At 31.5% G+C, this 26,469-nt stretch overlaps 1 protein-coding gene and 1 long non-coding RNA gene across 3 annotated transcripts; both read right to left on the bottom strand.

Moving 5' to 3' along the window:
• Positions 1–1,117: 1,117 nt before the first annotated feature.
• On the bottom strand, positions 1,118–4,442 carry LOC117687190 (uncharacterized). 2 transcript variants are annotated; one of them, XM_066067774.1, is made up of 4 exons: positions 4,288–4,442; positions 3,567–3,716; positions 3,034–3,131; positions 1,118–2,427 (listed from the first exon to the last, which is right to left on the bottom strand). In XM_066067774.1, exons 2-4 carry the CDS (start codon positions 3,624–3,626, stop codon positions 2,193–2,195), a joined length of 393 nt encoding a protein of 130 aa, XP_065923846.1. In that variant the 5' UTR covers positions 3,627–3,716; positions 4,288–4,442; the 3' UTR covers positions 1,118–2,192. The 2 variants fall into 2 exon arrangements, with proteins under 2 accessions (XP_065923846.1, XP_034319321.2); XM_034463430.2 differs by lacking the exon at positions 4,288–4,442 and having other exon boundaries at positions 1,120–2,427; positions 3,567–4,001.
• A 2,522-nt stretch (positions 4,443–6,964) lies between these two features.
• LOC136273821 (uncharacterized) lies at positions 6,965–21,833 on the bottom strand. The gene is made up of 3 exons (XR_010712079.1): positions 21,683–21,833; positions 7,767–7,846; positions 6,965–7,551 (listed from the first exon to the last, which is right to left on the bottom strand). It is a non-coding gene; the product is annotated as an uncharacterized lncRNA (long non-coding RNA).
• Positions 21,834–26,469: the final 4,636 nt, after the last annotated feature.

The raw sequence follows: 26,469 nt of genomic DNA, 5'->3' as shown, positions 1-26,469 counted from the left end.
TTTCGAAAAAGAAAGGCAATGCCGCCACGTGTTATGTTGTTTTTGGTAATTCCAGGTTTTGCAAAACAACCATAGTTTTCCGTTACGAATTTGAATAATTACGTTGAAATAAGATTTTAAATGTATATTTAATGTAATTTTTATTCTTAAAGAAAAGTTTTACAATTAAGTGCATAATTCAAAGTGTCACAGTTGAAAATTTATCAAAAGTATTAATTTTTGATTCATCAAGATTCTCTCAAATTCTCACAATTTACAAAATCAAATATTATTTGCTAAAAGATTGATTTTTATTTCAATTAAACTTAAATATTGAATACTAATTTAAATAACTTTAAGACAGAATACATGTTGATGTTGTTGGGTGTTTAGTTTTGACGGTGTTTAAGGTCAATTTTGTTACCTGACAATTTTTAATTAATTTGATTGTACAGAATTCATAATATTCCCAAATTAAATCTATGGAATTTACTGACCATAAATTAACAATGTAACGATTATATCTTACTTTTGACTACCTTTGCACAAATGGCAAATAATGAATTACAACAGTAAAAAGGTCGTTTTTTAAGACTTTAGTTTTAATTTTGGTAGAAAAAAAAACACGACCCCATAATGCTATCTCTAAGAGCGACGTGATAATGCTCAAAGAGAGTAATATTTTATACTTACTATGTATGGAATATACATGATCTCAATATTACATTATTCTTCTAAAAGGAAGAGAGAGGAAAGTAAAGTTTTGCATAACGATTTAGGATTAAGTCAATCAGTCGACCTGGTCAACTCATTATAGAAGAACTGATTCAATTTTATTTCAAGATATTTAAATGTAGCAATCTGGAAAGATATTAATCATTATATCGACAATTGGGGTAAAGAAATCGGATGTATAGGTAGGTATTCTTTTAACATTCATATTTAAAAAATAAAGAATAAATTACTGGGTGTTTTCCTAATTAAATTCACATAGTAATATCAAGATCTTTTTTAAGTGCAAATGAAGGATGAAATATTTTGAAAAGATGATATCTTAAATTGGAGCTGGTTCCACTGGTTGTCCGTTTGTCCAAACGCCTCTCTCTCTCTCTCTCTCTCTCTCTCTCTCTCTCTCTAAAATTCATAACAATCTCTGATTTCTTTCCAAAAGTAATATTTTCTACCAATTCTATCTTAACAAATGCCATCTTTAAACAAATTCAATGGTTCTAAAGTTTCTATCTAAATTCTTATACAAGTACAAGGAAGGAGGCAGAACATTGTTTATTCAATACATACATATGTACAATAAATCAAAGTGTGGCAAGAAGTTACAGAAGTTTTTTATTTAAGTTCATAAACGTTAAAATAAACAGCAGACTGACTCCGGAATTCTGAAATTGAAAAACGTTTTTGGAATATTTTTGTTATTTTTATAATAAATATCATTTGTTTTTAAATCTGAACAACGCCTTATGTACATCTACAACATAAACGAATATCATTCACAATAAAAATGTACATTTTTCTTTTCATGATGTATAGTTAGCTAATTTTAGCAAAAACTACGATCATAAAAATAAGATACATAACTATGTATTTTTACATGGCACTGTTTGATATGTTGAATGTTAATTTCGCTTCATTGTAATTGACAAACTTTATGATAAATCTAAAAGCATTAAGATAAATTTGCGGAGATATTTGAATGGGTTGACAGAAATAGTTGAAATTGCTTTTATATGATAAATGATTATACAATACATGTAATATTTACAAACATTTAATCCGAGATATATTCAAAGTTGTTTGTATACGTCTGTTTTAATTTAATGTATTACACGTAAGTACGTAAGTCAAAGCAAACGAAATGATAATCTCTATAATTCTAAAACACATTTTAACATGATACAAATGTAAAGATTCATAATAACAATTTTCTTTATTTGTATTTATTTTAAGAACTATTTCTTCCTTCTACTGCTTAAAACTAACTTTTGGTTATCATTATTACCCATATTTTTAAAACACTTAACTTTGTTACGTAAGTTGATCTACAAAATTAATTGTTCATTTCAGCACTATTTCTAGAAACGTACTCGATTTGTAGGATCATTTGAAACAAGCTTACTTCCACATTAAGCTGCGATTCTAAATCAATCCACAAAAACTCGTGCCCATGAATATTTATGATACCACATTAGTGCATATTTTTATTTCTTTTCACAAAAAGCTCCCGCTTGCCCTCTCTCAATCAAGTAACTCCGAAAGAAATCCTCGTAAGTCACTTTACCATCAAAACCTATTTTAAGGTTATAGATCTTTTCCTTATGCTCCTCTGTAAACTGATCTCCCATTATTTGCTCGTAACGCTGCAATATTTGTTTTCTAGTTGCTGTATCACTCCCGTCGGCGAACGTCATGAAGAAATCTCTGTGTCGGGATGTACTAAAATAGTGGTAAACATATTCATTGACATAAGGGAGTTTAGAATTCATGATGAATTAAAGTTACATATAATCTTTCTTTGAAATTGATATGTTATTCTGTAATTTTTACAAAGAAAGTTTCTGATGAAGGAGATTTATTTACACTGTAGTATAAAGAGGCCACTGTCATTGAGCCCTTTCAATAGTTACACTCTAACCACTCTGCACGTCATTTACGTGACAAATTTTTTCTTAATTTCCGATCTATTTAAAAGCAAAATAATAATGAAAAGACAAGTCCACGGGAAGGGAAATCCATTTAAAAAGGGGAATGTTAACTTTCGTAAATTCGCTAAATCTGGTTATTCATATTTTTTAAGAATTTCTCACGACTTTTAGCATTATATGGAAACAGTTTTTAATTAAAAGCCGTTCAATAAAAATGATGTGATAATTCTGTATGATTCATGTATATAGAAATTAACACCGATATTACTTACATCTGCATACTATATGTACACCATTATATGCTGAATGACCAGGGACCCTGAAACCTATGTCTTATGACTTATGTTTTATGTATAGAACTGATATTAACACAATAAATAATTATATAATAGAATACCGTTCCTTGACCCCCGGGCGACTCATGACATCCATATGTAGCTCCATAGTAATGTTCTTTGATCTATCTCTTCCCTGTATTATAGATCCTAACAGCTCCTGAAAGAAAATGATCAATAGTTTATAAATTTTTCGGTTACAATAAAACATATCATTTGTATGTCACTTCTTTCAATTGTAACGAGTAACAAATGACGTTACATGCAATTAACCAAACATTTTGGTAGATTTGCACGCAATACATTTGTATAATACATTTGTCATTCAAGTACAATGTACCTTTAGATAACTTTATATACATATAGGGGAAACTTGTTATGGACAGTAAATAAAAATGTTGCAATCTAAAAACATTATTCTATTACGTTTTCATTTGTTTCATGGTAAAAAAATTTATAATCGGCCATTGTATAATTACAGTTTGAATGTCAATTATTATACCGTCTTTCAATGATACATGTATTTGCAATTTTCCGGCAGCTGAGTTGTGTCTATCACGGAAATGTCCGAAAAAGTTTTATAATGTATACTTACAATTATTTTGGATCTATCTCCATATTGGAGGAATTCAAAGAGGTTAACATATTCCTCCATTGTTAGATACCCGCGGTTCTGCTTGTCCCAGGCATTAAACTCTGCTTCAAAAAAAGTTGTCTGGTGGTTGTCCGAGGCCCTATGTCCTTTCTTGTTTAAGTTTGCCATAAAAAATTGATGATTCCGTCGATATGAATTCAATTTAGTATAGACTTATAGACTTACTAGAGTTATAGACAATTTTGCATTTGTTAAATACCCGGTCCTTGCGTTTCAACAGGTTACATGAAGATATAAAGAATTTAAAACTTGTCTTAAAACGAAGTTATTTAAATAAATTCTATATTTGTCTAATCCACTATATTAAATTTAAGAAACAGCATTTTCAACGAAACCTAAAACTTAGAATTTGTCAGGGTTATTTATGACTCATTTATATCCAGATTACTCTCAACAATTTCACATTTAAGTATTTTTTGATAGAGTGCAGATTTTTTAAACGAATGGGTTACCCAAAATTTGATGATGAAAAGTAGAAATTCTTCAACAAGAATCTATTTCTGCTTTTCAAGAACAATATTACTTTTCGTTTTTCAAGTTCATATTGAAAACATATTACTATCATTTATTAATAACCCCCCCCCCCCCAAAAAAAAAAAAAAAAAAACCACCAACAAAACAACAATTTTTATGGACAAATCAGTGCATCACCTGATATTACCTCCAATGAATCAGCCTTGTGGTTGGAAAAACCATTGACACCTCATGACAACGGCTCTTTCGACTTCCTGTTCAGAATGCGCATGTTTTAAAAAAAAATCTTCGAGCTTTTTTTATTGAGAATATTTCATTGTGAAACCAGATTTATGTTGGTTGCTCTGATCCATGCAATATTTATAAGTAGCTTGTGAATGAAATGACTTTTTTAAATATATCTTCGAGCTTGGGGGACGCATGAGGCAGTTGAACAACAGGCGGCACTTCCATCGGTTACCATCCTTTCTCTCTCTCTCTCTCTCTCTCTCTCTAGTACGTCTCAAGTGATTTAAGTGTTCTTCTTTCTTTCTGGGCCTTTGTCAAGGGAGATGTAATTTTTTTTTTATCTAAATTTCCATCGGAAAACATAAAATATCCACTCTCAAATTAAGTGTATTATAAATAAATAAAACAAAATGAGACTTATTTGTTTAATTTGCTGTCAAAAACATTATTAAATCCGAATATTCAAAGGACAGGTACCCGGCCTGTTTATTGTGTATTTTAACGTTTCCATGAACTAGCGTTATTCATTACCGGATCAAGAGGTGGGTTGGGGTCCGTACCCCTCCCATCCTTGTCCGCCATCCTCGTCCGAATAATTCAAATTTCTGAAATTTGCATAGCCGCCCCAACCCCCCCTCCCCCCCAAGAAAAATATATGGATCCGCTCATGTTTATTACCGACTAAGTAGGCACATTGATTCATTTTAATTACTTAATTCTGTTTATAAGATAATCAATGGAATCATATATTTATATTGTATTTTTAAACAACCAAACTAAGCTTTTACTGTTGTAAACGCCTTTGAATCAATTACATGTATTGCAGCAATATGTACTCTTAGCTTATTGACGGGCTCTCTACTATTAGAATGACATTTTCATATCAAGAGGAAGGGTTGGGGGATATCGATCCAGCCCTGGAATTGAATTTCACGTTATAAACACAGACTAATTTTGGGGGTGTTTTGGGGCATTTGCATCTCTTTCTGTTTTCATAATGTTCTTCTTTATTCCCTTTATGAGATTTAAATATATTTGGGATCAAATGTCGTCACAGCTCTTGCGCACGGGTTATATTTCGTTTTATTTAAATAGACACTATATTTTTATGTCAGAAAAATTATCGAACGATACTTGTTTGTGTAAGAAAGGAGGTAACTCAAAAGTCTATTATATAAAAATACTAGATAGCTATTTACTTGACCCCTAAGTGTTTAAAAGTGTTATCAGAAAATCCAAATAAAACTGATTATTTTGGGTTTTTTTTGTAGATATGAAGTTGTTTAATAAATACACATTGATAAAAAAAATTCGTGATAGAATTACATTATTTTAAAAAAACCAGAATGTAATATAAGCAAGAAGACCGTTGGCAACATTTATCACTTCAAACACAGTTCTGGTAACCAATTTGATTTTGTTTTATTATGAAATTCTTCTAAAATATAGCCAATCTCACAAAAACTCCTCACAAATTCCTAAATTAAATAATACACACAACAATATAAAAAAGGAATCTTCTTTCAAAGTTTCATATCCTATGTTCTAAAATGCATAAAATGGCTTATTTTCCTAGCCTTAAACCTATCAAAATGATAAAATAGCAAAAACGAAAAATGAATAAAGACAAAAAGTAAAACCTTTACCGTGATTAACTTTTTGATAAAAACATATTGAGGTTGTAAGATATACCATTAAATAAATGTTGATGATTAAGGTCTGATCAAATTGAAATATATAACTATAGATATGAATTAACATACTGAATCGAGTCACTATGATTTACTATGAGAATACAAAGATATATATGATTGCCCGCATTTTTAAAAGGGTTTAGTCCTATATTTAAACAATTAAAAAAACACCATGCTATAAGAATATGTTATGATAAGTTGAGTCAATTTGGTCAAACGCCAAATTTCAAACAGGCAGAGTGTCGGACAGATGGGCCACGGATAGCAGGTGTTCGGTAAAGCTTAATTGCAGGTCAGGTGAACAGAGTGAATTTTTCCTCTGTTCAAAACGTTATTTGATTTTAAACAATTCTTCAAATCCAATCTACTTCTAAATTGTACTTAAAAGTTGAATTATGTTAAAACAATATTTCGTGGTTAGAAGGTGTTTATATGCAATCGATTTGATTATTATGACGATTCTAAAAATGAATCGACGTGCTTGTCAATTCAAATAATTTGCTTTTATATATATTGTCGGCAAATGCATTTCAACACAATTGAGCAACTCTGATAAATGCACCGCATTTTTTTTAAATTCCTTTGGATCAAACCTCGTAAAAGCTATACTTAATAGATAGGCTGAATACATAGTGGTTGCGCAAAATTGTTTATTTGATGACTTTTATATCTCTTTTTTGTAAACAAAAATGATTTCATGATAAACCGTCATTGGTTTAAGACGTTGTATGAGAGAAACAATAAAATTTCTCCATAAATGTGAATAATGTTTTTATGAATTGAAATAGCTTATGAAAATTAAATTAACCTTATGTAGTCCAAACTCTCAAAGATATTCATATAGTATACTTATTTATACGAACTGTTAATGATGAATGAAAACAGTAAGAAAGATAAAGTAAACAAATACGTCACTTACATTAATATGATTATTTCATGCAGTCCGTGATTTTTCTCAGGTCGCTGTAGGTTTCGGCCGTTCGATAAACAGGGCGTGTAGATTTCAGTATGACTGCATCTACAGAGCTATAAACTAACTATACGTTTCCATAAAAATAGAGGGAATCATACTCGGTAAATGTAAATAATTAACTACAATACAGGTTAAAGATAATGCGCTTATATTTGAAGTGTTGTTTATAATAACAATGTAATAATTTAATTTAATAATTTAATTTAATAAGTATTTTATTCAAGTATATAAATACGTTGAAATGGATTGAACAGCAGGCACAATGCCTATTTATGTTCTCTCCTGAACATGTAATAATAATAATATAACATAAATTTGAACGATAATACGAGCATATAAGTAGGTGTATGTTTGATGCACTTGTGTTTTTATTGTTTTTTTACTTTAGTGTTGTGATGTAATTGAACTGTGTGTCAATATAAATATTCTTACCGACTCGTCTGATTAATGTCCATTTAGGTGAATTATGTTTTATATCATTTTCTTCTTTGCTTTTATTCATATCAATTGAACTATCGCAGTCCTTGCTCACAGCGTAAGAAATGCTACCACTGCTCTGAAAACAAAATAGGAAACCTACTTTGAACAGATAAAACTATGATAAAAAATGGAAAGGGACTGAAAAGAGGAAACAAAGTTACGATGCAGATATAATGGTCTTTTTTACATTTGCAATTTAATGTTCTTTCTTTATAGATCATAACTAATATAACAAATCGATATATTCATATTCAAATACTTGATTATTATTATCACGTTTAATTATTGCACCTTAAATTTATAGGAACAGCCATAGTTAGGAGGTGCACTATATGTTCTTGCGATTGGGCGATACAACTGTGGTCCATTATCTGAAAAAAAGGAACTCTTGTTTTACAGTTTCTTTAAACTAATTATGACAAACATTGACACAACTTTTTTGTTGCTGTTTTTTTCCTTTTTAAGATTTTCAGACATTAATTTACAATCCTTAAAAAAGGTATTTTTTTTTTTAGATTTGCGAATACTTTATTATGAATAAATGTGAAACATATCTTGATTGTACACTGCCTAAATAATTCCTTTTCTTTTATAAAGGGATATAGTTATAAATGTACAAGCTGCTTAGCGACGAAGCATTTTACTTTTAATATATACTCGCATAATAGCATTTGCTAAAAAAGAATAGGTTAATAACTCGATATAAATAATGTGGTAATGTTCGTAGTTTTGAGGTACGGTATAAGACCAAAATGTAATAATAGTAATATATAGTAAATATGAAAGATAATACGTGCATATAAGTTGGTGTGTTTGACAAACTTAAAGACATTTATACAACAAAAAATCAGATTAGGTTAGATATGTTTTATTGTTTTACGTGTAATGATATAGGTGTGACTAGTTGTAAATCAATTGTGTACTAATGCTCAACTCTGTACACTTTAATTTGGATGATTTAATTACTTTTAATGAAATAAATCTTGTTTTATATTTCAAATGAGTGGATTTGTTCAATCGTTTATTCCATATTAAAGTCACGTGACACCAAAGGCGGTGCTGGTGATTTTGGTCTATTGAGGTGTTTTTTTTTAATTCAAAGTGTGATTTTATTTTGTCTTACTGTGTGTAAGATAATGTTCTGTATTGAAATACACTGGAAAAAAGAAATTCAATTTAGATTTGTTTGAAACATGGAAACATGAAACAAAGGACTTTCCAAAAAAATTCTGACAACTGTTCACCAAAAGCCAAGCAAAAAGACAATTGTGGCCAGGGCCTTTATGTGACAAACTAAAAAACGTATCAGACCAGGCCGAGTGTAATTACAACGAAATTACAACCTTGCGCTCCGAAAATGCTCAACTTGGACGCAAACTTGATTTGATCGGTTGCAATTAGAATGGACAGAAAACTGTCACACATGGATGATGATATAACTGATCTTCGCTCTATATCGATTAAAGACAATATATCAATTCACAACTATCCCTTTACCTAACACGAGGAATTGGCCACAGCGATACCCAATGTTAGAAAGCAAACGCACAGAGGCTCTGAAAAGTTGCAAAACAGCGTTTATCCTTCTTCTTACTCCCAAACAGCTCACACCCCTTACCTTCGCTAGAAAAAAACTTTTTGAAAAACGGATTCATTTCGCAAGCAGAACATTAATGTAAAAGTTGAAAGAAACGAGATAATAATGCCAAAGGGTTCGAAATACGAGGAACAGGTGCCCCTTATATCGGTGCGGACGTCTTGCAAATTTCCTCTGAGTAATGAATATCATTCCTAGGACGACGTTTCTGTCGTTTCTTCAGAACCGGTGCAGAAAGACGGATCTGAATTTATAGCGGTTGGTGCTAGTATTCAGTCCAAGGACGAGGCCCTGAATATCTACAAAAAACATCAATAGGCCCTTATGCTGCAAGTTGCGACAGCAGAATCTTTGTATTAAGGTGTGGCGACAATTTTTTTTTTCGAAAACTACCACGGTGATCGGGAAGATTGGGCAGGACGGAGATTGTTGAGGTGCCTCCACGATAATCGGATAAACAACGTTCAACTGTTGTGACGCGATGGATGGGTCACTCTAATATTTGCCCAGCTTGTTTTTCCATCAGAGAAAATTTGGTCTGTGACCTTGTTAATAAACTAGAGGATCGAAGTGAATCCGTAAAATAACTGAAATTTTTTCACTCACACTAAAATTTATTAAGGACAATATCCAAATTACACTTGTGTTCATAATTACGTATTTTGAAGAAAAAAATAACTGTATTTATATTGTTAGACAAAAGAAAACATGCCAATAATCAATTCAAATGCCGACTTGTCATTCTAACAATGACTATTATTTAAATACGGAAATAGTTATGCCTATCATAATAATATTTTACATTAAATTTGCTTAAAGTATATGTGGGTAAATATAGGCTAAATATACCGCGGCAATGATTAGAAACACGTGTACAGATTCATTGATAAGATTATTTTCCGCTGGTCAGTAGATAGAGAATTCATAAGAGATGAACTAGGGGTTATGTTTACATCATTAGGGGAATTGTATTGCTGATATATGATAAGAAACACGGAACCGAGCTAGTGGCTAAGTGTTTAATTAAAAATACGATATAAACTGACAACGGCGCGTCGGAGTAAGTGAACGCGTTGTGAGATGAACATATAAGGGTACGGAGGTTGAGGTGACGTAGGTTAGGGCATATGGACGGCGGAGATAGGACGTTTGGTTTAGTGGTAAACCGAATTCTTGTCTGCGTTGTTCTATATTCAGGTAAGATCATATTTATTTATTAGTTGTCCAGAGGATTTCAATATTTTATAATTATTATGTATTATATTGATTTGTTAAATGGTTAAAATTGGAATGTTTTATAAATTATAAAAATAAAAGGCTAATAATATTTTATAAATGAGTGGTAAACCGAAGTCTTGTCTGCGTTGTTATATATTCAGAGCTTGGGTAAAGAATTTACACCCAAGAGCGGGTAGGACGCCACTCCCCATAGCGGTGCGCAGTCCAGATTCCTTCGGTTAAACAGCGATTTCAAGATCCCGTATATTATGACAATTTTACCCCAGTAAGACCAAGAATTGTCATAATATGCCTACCATTTTTAATCAAAGCTTACATATACAGGAAAAGATGTCTCGTAAAAACTTATCAATCCATGAACTCCTAATTGATTTCAAAATCCATATATGTAAAACAAGGCAAATATAATAATTTCTTAAACCAATGGACTGACTAGCTTTTTCTCATGTACATGTAGACCCTGACCATTGACATACATGTATTTACACAATTGCACAATCTATGTTTACATTGTCACAACAACTCGGCAGTAAATATTTTGAATATGCTGATGTATAAGTATATATTTCTGACATCATTCATGCTTTCTCACGACTCCCCCATTCTCTGCCCCACTTTCTATTTCCTACTTTCCTTTTTTTCTCTGCCTTTAAACTGTTGAAATCGATTTTATCAACGGATTTGTTAATCGTGCTAAATATGCTTACATGTATATATTGTATGTGCAAATTATTTTTATATCATCAACAAAAATAAAGGGATTTTAAGAAAAAGTTAAAACCAAGTGACAATTACATTTTATATCAACCTAATTAAGAGATGAGATGTTGAAAAAAGATATAATAATGATTATTTTACGTCAATAATATAAAAAAGCCAATAAAAATAAAAATTAAAAAAAATCATTAAAATGAATCAATTTAATAAAGACTTGATAGTAACACTACTATTTCAAAATAGAAAGAAATACGAAGTGAGGTAAAACAAATGCCGTAGGGTTTCCTTTTTTTGTAAAGTATCCTCATTATCATTTCCTTACCTTTGGTGAATATGGTTTTTTTTAATTTGATAACTTTCTTGGCGTTGAATGTTAAAAACGAAAATAATTATGAAATGCTTTTTTTAACCATGGTGAATGTTCTTTTTGTGATATGGTGTTGATGCCACTCTTACTAAACCATCTGTAAGTAATAATCCATTTCAAAATTCGCATTTTATTAGCACTATTTGCGCCCCCCCCCCCAAAAAAAATTTATTATCAATTATCACTCATAAAAATCTATATCTTTAATAGTTACTTTCAGCTAATGTTAATTCAGACACATGGTACTTGCAACTACTTGCAACCTAGTTTGTTTCACGCGTTTTTCAGATCGATAGTTTTAATTTTCGCACAGCAGAAGCTTAACTGAGCTATTCTGCTGACCCCTTGCCCAGCGTCCATCTGTTTGTCTGTTTATCAGTCGTTTGTCAGATATCGTTTATATTTTTAATAATTTTTCCAGAAGTACTGATCCTACTTTGAATAAACAAATATTAATCAAATTTAATTAAAAAGAAAGATAACACTATTTTAATGAATTGAATATTAAAATTTGTTGGCATTTTTTCAAAATATCGATTAAAAAATCATCCACTCTGAAAAGAATAAACTATTTTTGAAGTATCATCAGGTAGTGGAAATTCAATTATGTTTAAACCATAATTATCAGAAAGATAGAAAAGCCACAAATCGCTGATTAATGTTTATAGTTTATCAAGTGAGCAATGTTGCCCCCTTGCTCTTACTTCTGATTTTGTTTTTTGTTTTTGTTTTTTGGTTTTTTTTTGGTAAAATATGTGAAGACTTATGTTGTCCCACCTTACAAATAACTGAAAGATTTAAAGGTTCATTTTAACAAACATTTCTGAAATCATGTCGTCTGCTTTTTACACCTAAGAAAATGGAAGAATATTTGTTTCAAATTACCAAATTGACAGAATATGTGAGTTTTTAATACACGTAAGTGGATTTATTGCTATGACCTAAGCTAAATAAAACAGAAACAACAACAACAAATCTAAATGTATCTTTTTATGAAACATACGTTCTTACAATTGTTAATTGTTAGACATATTATGCATGAAACAGCTGTCGAGTTTACACATGAAATTTTATAATGAAAATACATGCATAGATTTATGTCCAGGAGACTTTTTTAATCGTTGCAGTCAAATGATATTACATTTGTTTGTTAACAGTCAGTCTTTTAGCAGAGTATTTAATTAGTTGACATGGTTGACTACTTGAGGGTAAACTTTAAATTTCAAACATTTAATTTCAAACGAGTAATAGAGAATCCCCGTGTAAAACCATTTCATTTTTGGGAGTTGATTTTAATCAACTCTCCTATGCAGTTACTCAGACAAACCGAAAGTGAAACAGTGTTTAGACCTCAGCACAAATCATCGCTGCTGACAAGACTTAGTTCTTGAAAATAATTGATAAATTCGATGTAATGTATGCTTAAGCATTGTTTTTCAAGGAAACTTATTTATAAATACCTTGAAAATAGTCAGATTTTAAATGGTACGAACAATTTAGATATTTTTTGTAGTCGTATGTATTCCTACGCCAGAGTACAATTTAGTCTCGTTCATCTCCGACATGCAGGGAGTCTCTCTTAAGCTTGCTTGTAGGAGATTTACGGTGTCAGCCGAGCGTTTGGTTGAACGAGACTAGAGTTCAATATTGCTTGGATCCATACATTTCTATTTCTGATACATGGTTTGATTGAATTAATTTTATCTTTAAATATTATTTAACATGATTCATATGGGGGTTTCTCGATATTCTTGTAGAAAAAGTCCAAAAATTCATATCATAAAGATGTGCGTAATTCAAGTTAGAAACTACATGTACTTGTCATGCAAAATAACATATCATTGATTTTAAAATAAATAAACATCGACAAAATCAACTCCCGTCAGTTCTTCAGTACTTTGATGTAAAAATAGGTTCCCGTTTATCTATGTTTATTTTGTTTGTAAATAATTTGAATAACAACTGTAAACACACCATTCAAAAAATATAGACATATGTTGCAACCACTATTGAAATAAAACCACTATTGAAATAAATTATTTCAATAGTGGTTGGGAAATCAATGTATTTCATTTGAAAAATCACCTTGAAACCACTATTGAAATAAAACCACTATTGATATAAATTATTTCAATAGTGGTTGGGGACGTATTTCATTAGAAAAATCACTTTGCAACCACTATTGAAATACAATCACTATTGAAATAATGATTTTATAGAGGTTGGGGATGTATTTCATGATAAGAAATACATTACAGACACCATTAAAGTTCAACTACAATTAATTTGTTTTAATTGTAGATGGAAATGAATTACTTATAATAATAACTTTGTAATCACTATTATGTAACACATTTGGAAAGAAAGAAGTTGTATATCATATTTGTTAACTATTTTGAAATGCAAGATATCTAATATCAAATACATAATTATGGTACAATTTTCACTGCTGTGTAGAAGTAAATAACCAATTCTCGCAGATAAAGCATGCATATACATTTGTTCTTTTTTAACAAACAATTCAAATACACAATTAAGGTACTAAAGACTTGCATATTTTATGGTAATAGTAATCAAGACTATGATGTAAATGTACTTATTTTAGGATTTTCACTGTTGTGCAGAAATAACTAATCCTCGCAGATCAACATATAGATTTTTTTTCATATTTTTTTTTACCTTTCTCTTTCTATAGAAATATCATGTTTTATGGAAATTGTAAATTATTTGTACCAGAAGACAACCTTGTAAATTGCCGGAACGTCTATTCAAAACCCCTGCAGATTAAACAATAATTTTTAGCTTATATATCATTAGAGATTTATGTAATAATGAATATCACTATCAAGATAAATAATTTCAATGATGGTTGGGGATGTACTTCATTAAGACCAATATTGAATGAAATTAATTATTTCAATAGTTGTTGGGTCTGCGTTTCATTATAACCTCTATTGAAATAAATTATTTCAATAGTGGTTTGGTATGCATTTCATTACAACCACTATTGAATTAATTTATTTCAATTGTGGTTAAGGATGCGGTTCATTACAACCATTATTGAAATAAAATATTTCAATAGTGGTAGGATGTTATTCTAATGCCTATTATTCCGACTGTACATAACACTTTCGGTTCCAGATGACAGGTGGTATGGAAAACATGACCATATAGAGGTAAATCAAAGAACATCATAATCAAAAAGGAATTCATCATCTCATAAGACATACTTCTTTTCTTAAGAAACCCCCTTAGCAGAAAGGAAAATGTAACAAACAGACATAATAATAGACATAAAACTGAAATGCATCATCAACCACTATTGAATTACTTTATTTCAATAGTGGTTGAAATGAAAGGTATCCCCAAACACTATTGAAATAAATTAGTTCAAAAGTGGTTGAAATGAATCGCATCCTTAACCACTATTGAAATAATATATTTCAATAGTGGTCGTAGTGAAGTAACTCCCTACCCCAATTGAAATAATTTATATTAATAGTGATATTTATAATAAAATTTATCATTAAATAATTGTTCAATAATTGTTCAATATATAGGGTTTGAATAGAAGTTCTTGCAATTAACAAGATGTTCACAATTGTGCAAACAAAGCCCCTTTCACAATTGGCGCACGACCACTCTACACCACTTTGCGATCGTCGCATCAAATCTCCTCTGAATAGTGAACATGCACACTATTCAGACGCGACAGAACGCGATCCAAATCATCGCAGTGCAACGCACAAACATTAGTACGAATGTTTTACAACTTTTTGTGTACTCGCAAGAGTGATACACGATTTATAAAGATCGTAAGATAAATCGCTTGTGTTTATGCGTCTGTTTTGAAACCGTGAGACTGTTGCTCAACGTGTCTCATGTAATCTTGCAACGTTTTACTATCATTGCATGACTTATCAGCCTCAATATGCCATGCTTTGCTACTAGTATATAATATATACGCTCTATAAGTATCTCTGTTTCAGAACAAAATTTACAATATACATTTATTACATGATGGTGAGGGAATCGAAATACATGTATGAAGATTTATTCCCTCAAGAAAAATCATATTTCCCAAGGGCTTTGCTCGAGAGATTTTTTTTTTCTGGGGAATAAATATCCATATTCCATGAACATTAATGCAATAAACGTTTTATTATACCAAGCAACATATGATTACACAAAATACGTTGATTTCTGATAATGTTTGACTTTTCAACAGTCGCAACATTAACGTCGTGATTGTTTGATTTCCCATGTAACTGTCACAGGATGAATGACCATCTTTAAGTTCTCCTTAAAGATAGCTTAAAGAAGCTTAAATAAAAAGGTAGCTTAAAGGAGATCTTTAAGCCGCCTTTAAGCTATATGTGTTGCTTAAAGATGGCTTAAAGAAAGCGTAAAGATGGATGGCTTAAAGGCAGCTTGAAGACTATCTTTAAGCCACCTTTAAGGACAACTTATACGTCCTTAATGTCCAAACTTCTTTAAGCCACATTTAAGCTACCTTTAAGCGACCTTTAAGCCACCTTTAAGCCACCTTTAAGCCATTAAAAAAAATTTAATTCAATATTGTGCTTAGTTTACCAACATAATATATTAAGTTTATGATAATGATAGAAAAGGTATTAAAAACGGTTTTTATACTAGAAAATAAAATGAAAAAAAAAATAATCAAAACGCCCAGGACGAAGATTGAACCCGGGACCCTTCGTTTACCAGCAGCACATCGCTTCCTCTGCGCCACGGCAACTTACATTCTCACGGAGGTTTTTATATCCTATATATCAGAGGATTTTGAATCAATGTATTCAATGTGTAATTTTTGCTTGAAAAGATTTTGACTTCCATTCAAATTGTAACAATCAATCATATCTAAGTTATAAATTACTTGCATGCATATATTTAGAATGAAATACGGAACTTGGTCTTCAGTGAAAAAAATATATATTATACCTTAATGGAAACCGTTCGGCTTACTTAGTAAATAAATTTAAACCGAGTAGATAAACGTTCATCTAATTCATAGCTAAATGAAATGCAAGGAAGAAGATGAAATCATTTCTTTTATTAAATGCATGGAAACTATTCGGGTATTAGTTCTACACAATTTTCCCGGTGTTTGTAATTACGGCGCTGTTCCAGTATGTAAAAAATTGTTTAAGCATTTAATTGTATACATGATTTTTAGACTAACAATTCTATTACAAACAATATTACCAATTACGGGTGACGTATTTACTGCATGTGGCAATTGCAAATGATGTATACATATACTTGTACATACAATTGTATGATGTACCAGGGCGGGTATGTGACATATTTACTCTTATACATATTTAAACAATTACCGCCTATTTATGATCACCGGTACTGGAATTAATTAGCCTCTAGATTTTACTCTTACGTACGTGTATCCTAAATTTGTAGACGTAACATTTTTAAAACCCAGAGTTAGGAAATAATACTTTGAAAATGAATTACAAATGTAAATAAACTTTTATTCACTAGACCTAGCGTATACACATACATACTAAGATTTTAACGCCTTTAGAAACCCTGACTTGCACCTGGGCACACGACACACCTGTTGTGTATATCTTGTATATTCTGTGTTAGTTCCAGGGGTTTTCTTAAGTTGGACAAACAATAAACTATAATTAGATATACACAAACGTGCACCTGGGCACACGACACAACTTTTGTGTATATCTTGTATATTCTGTGTTAGTTCCAGGGGTTTTCTTAAGTTGGACAAACAATAGACTCTAATTAGATATACACAAACGAACAATACTATGTCTAGACAAACAAAGCAGTAAAATCCTGCCCGATATAACAAAGGCAGTTGAGAGTCTTTTCATCTTTAACATGTATCTAGCAGATCTAGAATTAGACCTAGAAATAATTAAAATTGAAAACAAATATATACCTTCAACCAATTATTAAATTAAATCATGCAGTTTTGGTTCATTATCTTTATTTTGTTTAATAACCGGATGAACAGAGAGAGAGAGAGAGAGAGAGAGAGAGAGAGAGAGAGAGAGAGAGAGAGAGAGAGAGAGAGAGAGAGAGAGAGAGAGAGAGGGGGGGAGGGAGAGAGAGAGAGAGAGAGATATTTCACCGATTAATTTATAATAGGAAACAAACATACTTAAATATAATTCCATGCACAGATTTAGATACAGAGACTGCGCTCAACCCTACAATAATTTTGAATAATTTTGAAACGAAATTTTTTTTTAAAAGAAATTTATAACGGCTATCTGTGTCCATCGGAGCGTTGTTGATGATAGCGATATGTGTTTAATGGAGCGACAATTAAATCCGCCTGGACCCCCCCCCCCTTCCTTGGAAATTATATCACTCGGATCACCCCCTCCCCTCCCTATAAAAGAGCTATGTTTGTATTGTTCAGTTTGACCAAACTTGACTTAAAGGGAACTTAAAGATGGTTTAAAGACAACTTAAAGGGAGCGTAAATGCCACTTAAAGATGCTTAAAGGTAGCTTGAAGATGGCTTAAAGGTGACTTAAAGAAGTTTGGACATTAAGGACCTATAAGCTCAGCTTAAAGGTGGCTTAAAGATTGTATATCCTTTAAGCCACCTTTACGCCACCTTTAAGCCGCCTTTAAGGACTTGCTTAAAGATTGTTTTTCGCCCTGTGTGTCTCACTTTTCTTTCATAAATCATAGATAGTTTAGTTGGTTCTAAGATATAAAGAGAATCATAATGATTAAATATTTTCGATTTAATCATATTTGTCTACATAGTATGCTCATATCGGCTTTTTCATTCCTATGACATCGCCCTGCCACGTGACTTTGTAGACCAATAAGATATAATAGAATAATCATATTGAGGTATAATGATAAATGCTGCTGCATATCTGTATCTTCTTGGGCGGCATCTTTCTCGCTTTCAACTATGTCTACTTAATATGGGCGGTGTATACACCCCCTCTGACTCGCACGATCATTCATACCATGGAACGCATAATTGCACGTCCAATCACAATAGCGCACGTTCAATCGTCCGATCACCTAGTCTCTCGCGCGTTCCTATCGTATTATCTTTCAACGGTAGCTTTCATTGTACAAGATTCGCATACAGACGCAAGATATATCGCAAGATTCAATGCGTTTACATCGCACAACGCTCGCCTAGATCGTGCGAAATTCGTACGAATACTTTTTGCATATGCGATTATTTCGGCAACAATTAACGATTTATATCTAATTTTTTCGATCGCACGAATATTTGGTCGCTTCTGCTCGTGCGCCAATTGTGAAAGGGGCTTAATATACATTATCATAGGACATGATATGTTTGTAGAAAGAGAAATGTAAAGAAAAAAATGTAAATTTTCAAAGAAAAATTAATGAAGAAATTCATTCTAAGCTACGATTGAAAAAAATATTTGTATTGTAGTTGTACTTTAACAGTGTCTGTAAATTGATTTCCAAAATGGAATACATCCCGGAATACGATTTAAATATTTTGTTTTAGTAGTGGTTGTATTTCAATAGTGGTTGTAAAGTGATTCCTCGGATGAAATACATTTCCAACCAGTATTGAAATAATTTATTTCAATAGTGGTTTTATTTCAGTAGTGGTTGCAAAGTGATTTTTCTAACGAAATGCATTCCCAACCACTATTGAAATAATTTATTTCAATAGTGGTTTTATTTCAATAGTGGTTGCAACAACATATAGATACAAATCAAAACCTCAAAATTTACTTTTATTTCAATAGTGGTTGCAACAACATATAGATACAAATTAAAACCTCAAAATTTACTTTAACACATTATTTAGTTTAAACACATGCCTTGTCCTCCTTTCTATTTGCGTTTTTCAACAACCTTGGGTATCTAGATTCACAAAAAGATTGAGGGTCTTACATTAAAAACCTTTCTCCTCATATACTTGCATTGCATAATATTTGAGTTTCGTAATTTGTCTGAACAAAAGACGTTGCATTCGGTCAAAAATATTATCTGTTAAGTTTACTATGTAATTAAAAGCAATCATGTGTATTTGGCATCGTGTAAATATACCCAATCCTGCATTTTTAAAGATTCATGGGCAGCAGAATTAGAGCTCATTTTCTACTGTGATTCCTCCGATGTGAATATCTTGCGTGCTAAACACGAGTATTGATAATGTTGCCTAAAATTTTGAATGCCAAATCGTTTTATATATCTTTTGAATAACAAACAAAGTTTAAAATTGATTTCTAAACAAAGCTTTAGTATTGTGAACATAAGTGTGCATTCGATATGTTTCTATCAAAACTTGTTTTTTATAGTTGATTTTTTTGTAAATAGATTCAACCAGTTTCATTTTTTGCAACAATTTGTTGAATATAGTTTTTCTTTCTTTGCTGTATATTTTTTGTGAACAAAAACAAGAATAAAGTTTAATTCTCATTCCACCTGCATGTATGTGTCATTAAATTAGTTCAGTAGTTTAACCTGAATATTATAGACTGATTTCTTTAACATACAGTGCAATAAAAGTAAAGAAAAATAAAATACTGTTGTTTCGCTAAAACAATTGCCTTCCTTATAATAATAGTGATTCAACTAGACACGATCTCGTTGAGGGGGTCTTTCGTCTGACTTTAGAATTTGAGATATATGTTTGATCTTTATATTTGCTTGGATACATAACAATATAAGATAAACATATTTGCTTCTATAACATTTCACAAAATATCCCTCGGTAAAGGGATATAGATAAACAACTTTAGAGCTGTTTGGTCTCCTAATTCTAGGAGCCACCCCTTTCTCTTGATATCAAATGAAAGATCTTGTAAATATAAACTTTTTTTACATTACATGTCTTAACAAAATAAAAAACAGATTTCTAGAAAAGAGATAATCAAAGAAAACGCGAAAAAAATAACGACGTTTTTTAAATCGCAATTTCCCGGTCCAAGCGAGCTTCAGCGCTTTTTGAGTGAGACAAAAATGAATGCCTAAAGACACATCTACAATCATTTGACTACAATCCCGGAAAGTTTTAACCTAATATCTGCAATCGTTCAGGAGAAGATCCCAGGACAAGTCGACCCTCTGAAAATTGCTAAAACGTTAATATCTCAAAAACGGAAATGACGTCATCAAAAAAAAACATTACGTGTAAAGTTTAGATAAGTATTTATCATATCTGAAAGTTAAAGGAAAATCAGTTGAGTCATTTTTGAGAAATCGCCTGCACAAAATCTGTTGGAAAAAAAAGAAAAATAGAACGAAAACAAGAAGTTAATAACAGGGCCTACATTCTAAGGGTCAGATAATATTTTGTTTCAGGTGTAAGCGCTTTGGTTGAGAACATATTGACCACTAATTTGAGAGACCAGCCCCTTTTTTCTTGATATCCAATGAAAGGTAATTTAATTCTTAAGACATGTTGTTCAACAAGTGTTTAAAAATTCGTTACCGCTCTTGAGATATATGAGAAACGACGTTTCAGGAACTGGTTCCTTATTTCCTTATCGGGGCTGCGGAACCAAACTTTAAAGGTTGCACGTTTTTAAGTACATTGTTTTGAGAATCTTTCCTTCTATATTGCACTTCAAAATAAAATTCTTTTTTGAGATATAGGTGATCAAAGTTTTGGGATCTTGACCCCTAAAAACCCCTAATAACGTAACGCATGAGAAAATCATTATACTGTTACAAATGTAGGCTACATAACTGTAAGATAAACACATTTGCTTCTATAATCTATTACAAAATACCCCTCAGTAAAGAGCTATAGATAAATTTTTTTAGAGCCCTCTTGGTCCCTAATTTGAGGGACCCACCCCTTTTTTATTGATATCAAATGAAAGGTCTTGTAAATTCAAACTTTTTTTTACATTACATGTTTTAACAAAATATTTTCCAGAGAAGAGATAAACAAATAAAAGCACGAAAATTAGTGACAATTTTGATATCTCAATTTTCGAGGCCTACCGAGCTACCGGAGGAACTTGAATTCAGTATCTCTTATAGTTTAGGATAACGTAAGCAGACAAAATACCCGTATCAAAATTAGAAAAATCTCAATATCTCAAAAACTGATGTAACGTATCAATGCAAAAAAATTGCTATCAGGTTCAAACCAATATATGTCACATGTGGAAATTTGATTGAGATTGGCCGAGTCGCGTGCACAATAATCGGAAGGAAAAAAATAACACTAAAGAAAAAGAAACCGAAGAATAACAATAAGGTCTTCCGTTGGAAACGGAAGACCTTAATTAAGATTTCAAAGATCTTATTTCTTACCCATTGTGGCTTCACTATATTTTATTCCTCACTACTAAAATATAGAATCTGCTGAATTCATTTTATATACTCTAATAATCTTTGCTCTAATTATTTCACTCTCCACTTGGCTGTTTATAGCTCCTGATTTCAAAATCGCACAAGGCGTAAAAGAAACTATATTTTGATTTTTAAAAAGACTAGAAGGGCGTTATAATTTATTCAAAAATATTCAAATGCACTAAGTATGAATCCCTTTATCTCTTACGGACAAGTTTATCGGTTGGTCGAATAAGATGTATAACGAATCATACTTTGTGCATTTGAATATATTTGAATAAATTGGAACGCCCATCTGTCAACCAATTTTTGTTGTGTTTGAAGCTCTTCATTGACGATAATAGTATTGATAACTACCTTAAAGTAGTACGTATATATATTGTTGCCTTTAATTTACGAATGTGCAATTCACTTGACACATTGCCTGCTCGTGCTTTATCAACATGTATGTCAATCGTATCCAGGATACTTATAGTACAATTGGTATACTTATAGATAACTTTATCTGTTTTACCTTTCAAGAGTTTGATAAGAGTACATTAGACTGTCAAACATGAATGATTTATCTTCAAACTTCCAAGGTCAAGATTTGTAATGCATAGTGTCTGTACATAGCAACAGTTTTGTTGTAAAACTACTGTTGATAACATTAAATTTAATCACGTTTATTGTCAAAGTGTTGCTATATAGGTGATATGCAGGAGATATGTTCAACAAAGTAGTATTGATTTGCAAAGAAAGTACCGGGATAAATGCACGGATGCTACGTAGATTAGCTACTTTATAATTTTAACTTGATTTGATTTCAGCTTGCTTTGCTTATTGATATTGATACGTATGTGCTATAAATTAATATTACATATATGGCAAAATTTGCACAGGCAATTTTGCATCTTTAAAATGTCGCTTAAAAAAATATCCAACTTTATAGATGGATTTCTCAGCTGTTTGGTGTTTTCCTTCTTCTTTTTTTCTTTCTTTTTTGATGATCTGATATTTCTGTCGGATAAATCTTACAAGATCTTAGGTATTCGGATTTTTTTTAAACGGTCAATGATTCGAAAATGATTATAAAGTTCTTCAATTCAATATTAAACCAAGACTCTTTTGAAATCTTTATTCTCTTCATTTGCCTAATGAAATAAAACTCATTGTTTTTTTGGCTTATTTAAAAAAAAAGTCCATATTAACCAAGAAATGACATTTATCTTTTTGTTGCCATTATCAACAGTAAACATGATTATATAAAGTAACTTTACAATTTATCTTAACGATAATTTCATTAAAAAAGGGTTAAGTTGATACTTTTGTCAATTACGTTTACAAAAAGCGGAAGTCTAAAATACATCGGCATGTGGTACTATGTTTTTCAACGTTCAGTTATATTATTTGGTAATATAAAATGGTACTTTTCGTTGAATAAATGGTTTTGTTTAAAAAAAGTTCCAAATGTACATAGAACATTGATCTAAATAATAGATTTTTTTTAAAATTAAAATTTGCATGCAAACCCACTTAAAAACTGCACATCGTTGCAAAGTGATAAAGTAACAGGATGTATTAATGTAATTCAAAGCACATGGATTTGTCATGTTATCGATAGCAAAAATATATTTCCTGGAATTGCTGCCATAGCCAAGGTGTTTAAGTTTGAACTTGTGCTTTCTAACAATCTTTTCATTTTAAAACCGTGTGTTTGGAGCATGTGGATTTTTAAAATACAAATATTTCAGTCAAATTTATTCAAACCAGTTTTGAGTTTGTTTTCACTGAATTTTATGTTTAGAGTTTGGAAACTATTTCTGGGATGGATTTGAGCTAAATAATCTTAAACATGGAAATTTTGACAATTCTAAAGATTTTTTTCATCTCGTCAATCGTTACATCATTCACAACGCAAATACAACGACCCATTGCTATTTTATCGTAAAATGTCATCCCCTTTTAAGCATTAATGATGAAAAATGACAATAACAAACTGTCAACCATCTCAAAAATCCATAAAACGAAATACAAATTCAAAGCAGAGCAACACAGACTTTTAAAAAGATAGGATCAGGTGCCATGGAGGAGTGAGCATCCTCTGCTGACCGGTCACACCCGCCGTGTCATATTTCGGATTACGATATTATATTTCGTTTCAATTATTTTACTGATTTTTTTTTTTACGAAACTGTATATATATTTAAGTTGTGTATTTTGAAAACAAAGTTTAGATGAATATACAGTACTAAAATAAACTGTTATAAAATTGGACCCTCTATGGCTTACATTAACTATCACTTGCTTGACCATCTTTTCACATGGGGTGACTGATCTTGCTCAATGAATAAAAACTCATGGAAACAAATTACTTAATTAAAGCAGTACATTTAACTGACAGGAACTATTCCAAAAATTTAAAAACATGTTGTGAGCTTACTTACTCAGTCTACCATCGGCTTTGAAGAACTTTTTGAGAAATGTTTGATAACCGTTGTCCATTTTAACTAATGCTTTAGGCTTAGTATATTTCAACCTAAACCTGCCATGTTTTATTATTTTTAGCTCACCGAGACGAAGTCGGGGGGGGGGGGGGATTTATGCTATACCCCCAGCGTCGGCGACTGGACCTGGTTAAAGGTTTTTTGCAGGTCCTGTATCTAAGTTATTACTTGTCCTATCTTCACCAAACTTGCATAGGTGATGCATCTGAGCCTACGTATGGACTTGAAAGACTTGGATGCTGAATCTGGGTCCTGAATTTTAGTTGCTGGAGGAAGTCAAGGTTTTTGGAGCAGGTTATAGTTTTAGTGACACGTGCCCTTTGATAAGCAATACCTAAGTCACTACTGGTCCTAACTTCACCAAACATGCAGGGATGTTGTGTCTTATGATATTGATGCACCAGACATGCTTGGATGCTAAATCTGAGCTAAAGGTTCCGTATGCTAGAGGAGGTTAAGGTTTTTAGAGCTGGTTTGAGTGTTTGAAGCAGGTGCCCTCTGATGATGATATCTTAGTTATTACTGGTTCTAACATCCAAACTTGTATGATACTGATGCACGGAACAGGCTTTAATGCTGAATCTAGTCCATAGGGTTTTGGATGCTAGATAAGGTTTAGTTTTTTGGAACAGTTCACATGTTTAATAGATAATAGTACATGTACTATTTCAAACTTGCATAGTTGATTAAACTATGATATAAATGAATCACAGAGATAGCTTCAGATGCAGAGCTTGATCTCCATTATCAAGGATGATAAAAAAAACATATCTTAGTTATTAATAGTCCGAACTTCACCAAACTTGCATGAATGGTGGTTCTTATGATACTGATGCACCTGACAGGCATGGGTGCTGAATCTGAGCCATAGGTTTCAGATGCTGGAGGAGGTTAATGTTTTAATAGCTGGTTAAAGTTTTTGAAACAGGTGCCCTCTGATGATAAGATCTTATTTATTACTGGTCCTAACTTCACAAAACTTGCATGAATAATGCGTCTTATGATACTGATGCACCTGACAGGCTTGAATGCTGAATCTGAACCAAAGGTTACGGTTGCTTTTTTGGAACAGGTCCTTTGTTTTATATATAATAGCTTGTATAGTTGATTTAACTATAATATAAATGAAACGCAGACGTAGATTCAGATGCAGAGCCTGATCTCCATTATCAAGGATGTTTGAAAAATATCTACCTCACTCAAACCTGCTTGATAGATGTGTTTGTTCTTAAATGATATAACATGATTCCTATGGTAGAGTATTGTATGATATGATACACTATTGCTTAATATGATACAATATTATTATTATATCATATGTAAAATCATATGGAAATAAACAATTTTAAATTGATCATAATATCGACGGTCCATTAACTCGTAGTTGCCATAACCTACCGCGTATTATATCAATTTAACAAATTCTGCATCGTTAAAGGCGTCGATTACGAGGACCATGTAACAGTAGCAAAACGCAAAAACTAATTATATCAATTAAGTATATGACTGATTAATTCCTAACTCTTTGGTTGGTTGATTTCCATTTATCTATATGGAAAAACATAACAGTATATTCACCTACACGTGACAAAGGAGGTCAAAATTGTCTTTGAATTTCTCTACCTTGGATTAAAATTCGATTTTTCGACAAAAAATTGCTTTTCTTAATTATTTCTTCTACTGGCACTTTATTAGTTATAGGCTAAAATTTAACTTTCCTTTTTGTATTTCTTTTTCTTTAAACTTAAATAAAACATGAACTACTTTAATGGTTAAATCCTTATCTATGCACTTGTTAGGTTAATTCATTGTTTAGAACCCAAAACATTTAGTTTGTGTGCTCTTTAGCACGACCCAAATTTGCCGAGTTAGTTATGGGCTTCCCAATAATAACATAGTAAAATACCTGTACATTTTGAATTAATACTCTGCAAAAAGTAACTTAATTTATGTCCCTTTTTGGGTCAGACTAAAGGTCGTTGGGATTATGATACATAAACAAAACTCATAACTTAAGGTAATCCACAAAAGTGTAGACTATTCAATGCATAATGTTGTGAAATCAGGCGTTCAACTTTCCTGTGAATCTCTTGTTATTTACTGTATTCCTTTTGTTTCTACATGCTATTTGTAGTGATATTATATGTCAAAATAAAGATGAAATATGATAATGTATCACAAAGGGGGATATATTCTATGTTTTACTTATTACGTCACTTCCCCAAATGTTATATTAAAGTGCAAAGATGTGAGTCAGCGCTA

This window comes from Magallana gigas, chromosome 1 (assembly GCF_963853765.1).
Source record: "Magallana gigas chromosome 1, xbMagGiga1.1, whole genome shotgun sequence".
NCBI lineage: Eukaryota > Metazoa > Mollusca > Bivalvia > Ostreida > Ostreidae > Magallana > Magallana gigas.
The sequence above is the reverse complement of the archived record's forward strand: the minus strand, read 5'-3'. Positions and strand labels throughout refer to the sequence as shown.